The 8330-nt window shown below is 48.3% G+C and overlaps 1 protein-coding gene across 1 annotated transcript; it reads right to left on the minus strand.

The window, feature by feature from the left end:
- Window positions 1-918: 918 nt before the first annotated feature.
- EIF3F (eukaryotic translation initiation factor 3 subunit F) lies at window positions 919-8330 on the minus strand. Its single transcript, XM_024757085.1, has 8 exons — window positions 7949-8330; window positions 4687-4757; window positions 4367-4446; window positions 3792-3929; window positions 2385-2476; window positions 1827-1963; window positions 1586-1699; window positions 919-1153 (listed from the first exon to the last, which is right to left on the minus strand). The coding sequence occupies exons 1-8, from the start codon at window positions 8328-8330 to the stop codon at window positions 1076-1078; spliced, it is 1092 nt and encodes a 363-aa protein (XP_024612853.1). The 3' UTR covers window positions 919-1075.

Here is an 8330-nt window from a genome sequence, read left to right on the forward strand (position 1 = left end):
AATCCAGACCTGGATTCATATCCTGCTTCATCACTTACTAATTGTGTTGCCTCAAGCAACGTACTCAACTCCTCTGAACCCTAGCTCCTTTCGCAATATAATTAAAACTGCCCCCAGACATAGAAAGAGCTCAAAAAATGTGAGACCCAGCACTGACTTTCTGTTTTCCAACTGCTTATTCACTTTTCTGTTTTCCCTACCAAAATGGAGGGAAACAACCTACAGATCTTAATCCTACCTCCCTGGACCACACGGCAAACAGCTCTGTCCTATGATCCAGGCGCTTTAAAACACTGACCACACCCTTTACTCTTTCGGTTCAGGTTAAGTACCCAAGTCTCTCAATTATTCTCCCTCCGTGGATTCTCATCTTCATTTCCTGTGGAAACCACGTGACCCATCAAGAAATGGTTCACAGTACTGTCAGTGGACACCTTTCCAGGTTGAAAATCAAAGGAAAAAATTTGGTAAAGCACAGTTATCCTCACCACAGAGAAGGCTTGTCTTTCCACCAGCGCACACTCATGGGTCTCAGGGCAGAGGTCTGTATCCACTCCTTCCCTTCTCTCCCACCCCTCGCCCTTCACTAGCACACCTCCAGGTACTTCAAACTGCACAAAGCAACTCTTTGTACTGCCATCCATTTAAGATGCTATGGAAGAAACGTGGTAAAAATCACTTTGGGGGGAGATAGTTTGCTCTGAACGTAGGCAAAAGAGTGGGGAGCAAGTGCCCCTGTACCACCTGGTCTCAGGTCAGAAGCAGCTAAAGCAGCTCGGGCTGTGGGTGCGACTACTGAAGACGAGTGAGGCCACACACACAACCAACTTCCACCAGGGTACTCACGTCCTGGTTTCCGTGTGAGCTCCAGAACTGTCTTCTCCCTTCCACCCAGAGGTAAACTCACATAATATGGAATTCATTTACAAAAGGTAGGCTACGTTTATTTACAGTCACAAGCAGTTGTCTGACTCAGTGTGACTCAAACCACAGAGAAACCATTTCTCCTTCACTCCACCCTGAGTCCCAGGGTTGGCTGGGGCCCAGCCTGGTAGGAGGGCTGCTTGCGGACCATTCACAGGTTCACAAGTTTCTCATTGAGGGCAATTTGTGACTGCGTGAGATTGGCCAGGTAGGTCACCATCAGCAGGTCCTGGAAGAGAAGGAATCCAGGATGAGTGAGGGGCTGGGTAAAGAGTGAGCAGAAAAAAAAAAAAAAAAAAAAAAAGAGTGAGCAGAGAGGCTGGTCTTGGCCAGCTGTACGATGGACACTGGGTGAGGGCAGTCCTGGGGAAACAAGAGCTGGGAGAGGCTGAGCAAGAGTGGAGGTGGAAGGCAGGAAGGAAATGCCTGAGAACACTTTCTCATCTCCACTCATACACCTGAGCCACGGGAAGCAAGGAAACAGCAGGAGGGGAACCTCCGAGCACCTGTGCTCTTCCCCCGAGCCGGGACTGCAAGGGGGCCAAAGGCGGAGCCCTGTCTCCTCTATCCCCTCCAGGTCACCTTTCCCAACCCCCTCCACCGGTGTACGGCTGAGGTGGGGGAAGGCACAGGCTCCCAGAAACCCAGGGATGGCACTCACGTTGATGTTGCTGTTGAGCATGGTCTCGAAGTCCTCAGGAACTATTTTGGGTACTTGGTTAACCAGACTCATCAAGAAGCGGCCCACGGTATTGTCAGCTGACACCTTTCCAGACTGAGCACCGAAGAGCCAACGAGGAACAGTTAATTCTCACCACCGAGACCGTCACTTCACCAGCACATCCCCAGCCATCTCAGAGTGGAGATCACGCCCTCCCCCTTCCTTCCCCTCCGCTGCTCACCAGCACGCCCTCCGCGTACTGCAACACCGTGCTGAGGGCATCCTGGATGCGGGCCGATGCCCCTCCCACTTGCTGCAAGTCACTGGAGAGGCCGATTACCCGGTTGGGGCTAAAACAGGTCTTCATGATCAGGTCAACTGTGGGAGTGGGTTGCGGGTAGAAGTGACACGGAGAATTCAGTCATCCCATCAGGAAAGAGATCTCTAACCACCTCCCTTCGGACTGAGTCAGCTTCCCCAAACCCCCCTGCCCTGCCCTTATTAGCTTTTCTTTCTCCAGAAAGAGTTCAACTCCTACACCCAGTATGCTAATCACTGGTGCTGGTCTCATATGAATGGCCGTGTAGCCTCTGGTGCTGATGACTTCCCACCTCTAACAATTTCGCAAATAATTCCTTGAGTCCCATTTCTACAGAAGAATGACTTCTAGTCGTCACAAACCTTACATCAACCGTTCCTCTTAACACACCCAAGGCCCTCCATCCTTGTTACAGAACAGAAACCCTCTCCCCTGAAAAATGCCCAAGATCTAGAAAGCGGGTATGGGCAAGTCACTCACCTCCAATGCGTTCTGTGTCATAATATGCGTATTTCACCGTCAGAGGGGTGAACATCACCCCCATGGTCCTCCCAGGAACACCCATTAAAGTGCTGGGGAGAGAAAAGCCAAGGTTAACAGATGGACCTGGGAGGGGGTTTCATGTCTAGTTCAGGCTGGGAAAGCAGTCATACCAAGAGTATGGCTTCCACGGTTCTGAAAGCACAAAGCTGGGCCACTTGAAGCCCAGAGGGCTAAAGGGAACAAGTCACTTTCTTCCCTTAGCTCATTCCACACACCAAACCCTTGGCCTGAGAGAAGGGACTCAGCTTTTGGACTGGGCCTGGACCCTTTATAGAGAATTACTTCACACACTGAAATCTCAGTGTTGAGGACAGGACACTGGATATCCCTGTGGAACTAGCTGCCTAGACGTCCTTCCTCACAGAAAGAAGTGACAGGACAGGTCTTCTCTGGGACCGAGTCCCTCATCAGTACTGAAAAAAAAAAAAGTCGACTCCGGCCCATCAAGGTCAGACTGGGTGCTGTAAGTAATCTTAGCAAAGGTGACTGCCTTTACTGTGTCAACTCTACCTTCACTGCATCTTGAGGAGTCTGAAATACCTGGAAAGGCTAAGGAATCAGGCAACAGCTAGAGGTTCGTGGTGACCAACTGGCCCATGAGGACTTGACATCCACCATCTTTGTCCTACCACATCATAGGTAACTGGTCACTTCAGTGTCAGACACAAAAATGGCACAAAGTTAAAGTAAGAGATGCGCTAACAAATGGCTTTATTCTAAGCAGAAAATATAATCCTTCCAACGCCTACAGCCGCCCCTTCTTTGGCATGCCTCTAGAGCCTTTCCCGATATCTCCCATCAACCAGCACTCTAGCTGCTTTATGTGCCAACAGGGTAATGTCACTGTCATCCAAACTGTACACTACCCCCGGTTAACAGACATGCTCCAAACGAGGACAGCCATTCTTTAATCCGTACCGCCCTGTGTCCTACGCACAGCTTTAGTGATAACGACAAACTGAAGGGCAACTCAGAAAATCAGTGGATGTGGAGAAGAAATCATGGCCAGAACACTGTGTGAGGATCGGCTGTAGGAGCTGGAAAAGATGACAGGAAAAACGAGCTTGCTCAAATACCTAAAGGGCTGCCCTTTGAAGTTGGTTATGAGCCATGAGCAGAAATCTGGGTAGGCAAGGATCAGTGAGTGGAAATTTCAGGGACAGAGTTTGTTTCGGAATAAAATCTCTCCAGTGATAACTCCTGAAAGTGAGGAAGGGGCTTCCTTAGGCAGCGAGCTGCACACTGAAGGATGACACCTGCGGCGGGTGGAGGCAGGGGGTGGCACCCAGGCACAGTATGAACGAGGTAGCTTTTCATGCCCTTGTTGCCCAAGACTCTGGTCACCTGACGTAGGCCTTAATGCTCATGCGGCCGTTCTGCAGGCTCGTGTCCACTGTGAGGTGAATGGGGTTGGGGGCTTCCCGGCTGTAGTACTCATGGATCAGCACGGAGTGCTCTGTGATGTCATGGCCCGTAGCATACCTGGAAAATGGAACACAGTTGTGGACTCATGTCTACGTGCGACATCAATACCGAACAGGACGGTGGCATGGGTGTCTCTAGGTACCCAACACCCCTGGTAGGGGTGTAGTTATACCCCCCCCAGGGACAACACATGCCAAAAAAATACACACACTGAAAACTGTATCACATCAAATAAGGGCTGCCTTAGAGCTCTTGAAAATTCTAAGTCACCAGCAAGGCAAAAAAGACTTGCTCAGTAAAAGCTGCAGTCCAAAATAAGTATTCTTGGCCTCACAGGATCAGAACCGCCAGCAAAACACACTGAACTCGTAGCTCCTTGAGATAATACACTTTCAATACTCTGTCTCCAAAAGAGGGTGTACGATACCTAGTCAGGTGACAAAAGATGTTGGCACTCGACCACTGAGACTTTCCATCCCCTCGTCCCAACTTACCAGCCCAGGATGAGCTCATTTGGAGAGACTTTCTTGTGCAATTCATACATGTTCTTAGCAAATTCCATGTCAACAGCCACCTGAGAAGGAAGGCAGGAACGGAAGCTAAGAAGCCAAGAGTCCACAGCAAATGGATAAACAGGACAAGGGGCCACTCCCAACAGACAGAAGAGGCCCGGGAAATGTGTACAAATGGAACGAAGCCCTTTAACTGCAGCTCTAGTTATGAGCACAACACACTGTGGTGCAGGAGGGGCCTCACAAAGAGTCCAGCAAATGAGTAGCTACAGACCGCACGGGGGTCTCAAATGCCCACTCACCTCATCTTCTGACTCATTGTGAGGCACTGAAAAGCAGTTGGTGACTTCCACTGAGTGCTTGTCGACGGTTCCTGTGAGAGAGTATTGTCCATGTGTTATAAAACCTTGGGCTCCCAACTGTCCCAAATGCTTTCAAGAGGTCTCCTCAAAGTCAGGGAAACAAAAACCCAAACTGGGCTCAGAAGCTCCAAGTTCAGCCATGAGCACCAATGGAACCAGGATTTTCCAGAGAAATGAAACTCTGGAGCAATCTCCAACTCTCTTCCTTAACTGTCAGCAAACAGGGTCTGTTCTTACTTCGCAAGGTCTCCTTTTGCCTGTCTGTCACTTCCTGCTACCAGCCCTACTCCAGATCTTCACTCTGTGACCTTCATTTTTCAGCCTCCAGACTTTCTCCTTAATATAATTTCATCTGCAGAGCTCCCTGTTAGATTCTAATCATGTCTACAGAGACCACTCATATAGTAGCCTATCCTGAGAGCTCAATCTTAGGGAGCTTCCCCTGTACCTCCCTTCAGCCATGGTCCCACAGTCATAACCTTAACCCTACCATCAACCAGAAACCTTCTCTCTGTGAACCTTAAACATCATACCACAAACTTTTAATCTTCTAGTTCTGATGATACTTTTACTCCAGCTACATTTGTTTCTTGTCCTCACTAAAACTGCTGGCCCCTCGACCTCTCCATTTTTTTTCTCATCTACTGGCCTGCCCACCCAGGCTTCAAGTGCTTCCCTCTCCACCACAGACCACAATGTTGCCTATACCCATCAGCGTCTGTTTAATTCCACTTCACTATGGTTTCTGCCCCCTTAGCTGAAACTATGCCCCCAAACCAAATGGATAAATACTTCTTTTTTTAAGTAGTTGATTTACAATGTTACATGTGTACAGAAAAGTGATTCAGTTATGTATGTATACACATACACACACACATATACATTCTTTTTCAGATCCTTTTCCATTTTGTTATTACAAGATATTGAGGACTTCCCTGCTGGCACAGTGGTTAAGAATCTGCCTGCCAATGCAGGGGACATGGGTTCGAGCCCTGGTCCAGGAAGATCCCACATGCCGTGGAGCAACTAAGCCCGTGTGCCACAACTAGTGAGCCTGCGCTCTAGAGCCCAAGAGACACAGCTACTGAAGCCCTCGCGTCTAGAGCCGGTGCTCCGTAACAAGAGAAGCCACTGCAATGAGAAGCCCACACACCGCAACGAAGAGTAGCCCCCGCTCGCCACAACTAGAGAAAGCCCGCGCGCAGCAACAAAGACCCGATGCAGCCATAAATAAACAAATAAATAATAAATAAAAAAAAAAGATATTGAGTACAGTTCCCTGTGCTATACAGCAAGCCCTTGTTCTTCATTTTATATACAGGAGTGTGGATACATACTCTTCATCCTATTTGACCTCTTGCCAACAGACTTGACCACTTCGAGCATCTGAAATAATTAAGTCTTCTATATTTGCATGCCACCATAACACCCTCGTACTAGAGCATTTATCACATTATATTCTAATTATTTGCCTATGAGAGTATATCTTCATCTTGAATTTAAGGTTAAGAGTAGATAGAGCTTGTCTGATCAAACTTTGAATTCTAAGTACCTGATTGTTTTATGGTACATAAAAGGCACCACTGATTTCATTTAACCAAATGGAATGTCTCGTGAATTGATTTCTAACTGAAAACGTCTAAGTTCCTAGCAAGCAGAACCTATGCTTCATTCTTCAGTAAGCAATGCCCCTGTAACACCTAGCCTTGTACCATGACTCCATTCTGAAAGAGGATCTGAAAAATCTAGACTACAGTTGTTCTAACTAGGGTCACTAATATTTGGGGGTGGAAAATTGTTTATTTCGTTAAACAGCTCTAGTGAGTTTGGAAAATTTGACAGTGCAGCTGAAGGAGCAAGCTGGTATTTATCGAGTGCCAAGTCAGTGACGCAAGAACCATTTACTACAGAAGCTCAAAGCAGGGCAGTCACAGAATGATGGCATACTTTGGAAGGTTAAGAAAGGGGTGAGGGTGGGGACATGGGATGAAGGACTGAGAGTGAAAACTTTTCCTGGGAACCTGGAAGATGAGTGAAACTTAAAGGATAAAATAAGGGAGAACAGGCAAAGAGAATACAAAGGCTTGATCTGAGCCAACTATGGCAATGCTTGAAAGATAATGGATCAACTGAAGTTTCTGTAAAATGCTACACCCTCAAAGATAAAGAGGGAGACAATGTGTGTCTGTGTCAGGAGGGTGCCTGATGTGGTGGAAGATGGCAACCAACAGCTGTTTTGTACCTAGTCTGTGCCAGCACAGTTAAGACGCCTTCTGTGATAATTTAGTGCTCACAGACTAAATCTAAAGTAGGCCCTGAAGGAAAAAGACTTAGCTAATGTGTGCTGGAGTCTGCCGACAACTATCATCCTCTTCACAATACACCAATTGTCTTCTACGATGGAAACTATTACACGTTCAAGGGTAATAAAAAGAAACACGTGACTAAATTGGATTCACAAAAGTGTCCAAATTCTGTGACCAAGATGGAGTGCAAATTAAACTGATGGGACCAGCAGTCCCCAGAGAAAGGGATATATTGTCAGAAATCCCTCTTTACGGCTTCTCAGTTTTACTGTACCATGAAATATCTATTTCCCAAATTTGGAACATGGGCAGGGAAAAGGTTATTTCTCCATGGGCACGTTAATACAAATAATAGATGATACAATTGTCTGTGTCCAAATGGAGAATCAGAGACTGCACTGGGGGAACGGGGTCCATATCTCACTGGGGACTAATATTAGGGAGACTGAGAAACAGAGGCTCAGGCTTAGACGTTTAGGAAAGCAGAACATTATTGAAACTCTAAATGGGTTCCTGCCAAACCGGTCTACTTGGTGAGAGGGATATCTTTTTACATGTGTCCCCACTCCAATGCCAAGTGGTTAGGAAAAACTTCTCTTTTAACACCTGGAAAATAAAGACATTTACCAGTAGATAAGGGGGGAAAACGTGGTCACTGGGCTTAGGGAGTCAAAGGTTTTTGACGTCCTAGTCAGAGTTTGAATTCATTTTTCGTAGACTGGAACTAGTTATACTTGAACGTGAAATGCTACTGGGAAGATTAAAGATAAAATGTAAATCACTTGGCACACACTATTTATTCAATAAATAACTACAATGGGGGTGGGAAGTGAGGGGAACAAGATAAACGGGAGGTGGGAAGTAGAAGAGAACGTCAATTTTCTCTGACCACTCACCCAGCAGGGTCCCGATGACTCGGGCAGCGCCCTCGTTGCGTCGCTCGTAGCTGTCCACGATGGAGGCCAAAATGACCGGGTGCAGCCGGACCACGCGACCGCCAGGGAAGGGGCCTGGGAGAGCCGGACCAGGCAGCGACTGTGCCGGGGCCTGCGCTGGGGCTGGCGCTGAGGCCGGGGTCTGGCCCGGAGCCGCGGTCGTAGCCGCTGCTGCCGCCGGGTCTGAGGATGAGGCTGGAGCTGGCGTTGCAGCTGGAACCGGCGCTGGAGCCGGCGCTGAGACTGAGGCTGGGGCTGGAGCCGGGGCCGGGTCTGAGGCCGCAGCCGGGGTTTCGGTTGGGGCGGCGGGAGGCGTGCTCGGCGGTACCGCCGGTGTGGCCAT

This window comes from Neophocaena asiaeorientalis, unplaced genomic scaffold (genome assembly GCF_003031525.2).
Source record: "Neophocaena asiaeorientalis asiaeorientalis breed wild unplaced genomic scaffold, Neophocaena_asiaeorientalis_V1.1 scaffold504, whole genome shotgun sequence".
Classification (NCBI taxonomy): Eukaryota; Metazoa; Chordata; class Mammalia; order Artiodactyla; family Phocoenidae; genus Neophocaena; species Neophocaena asiaeorientalis.

Coding starts and splice junctions, on each gene's coding strand:
- EIF3F (XM_024757085.1), bottom strand. CDS start 8,330: ATGGCCACACCGGCGGTACCGCCGAGCACGCCTCCCGCCGCCCCAACC. Junction 2,477..3,791: donor AGCATTAAGGCCTACGTCAG/GTGACCAGAGTC, acceptor TTCTCTCCCCAG/CACTTTAATGGGTGTTCCTG. Junction 1,154..1,585: donor TGCTCAACAGCAACATCAAC/GTGAGTGCCATC, acceptor CTTCTCTTCCAG/GACCTGCTGATGGTGACCTA.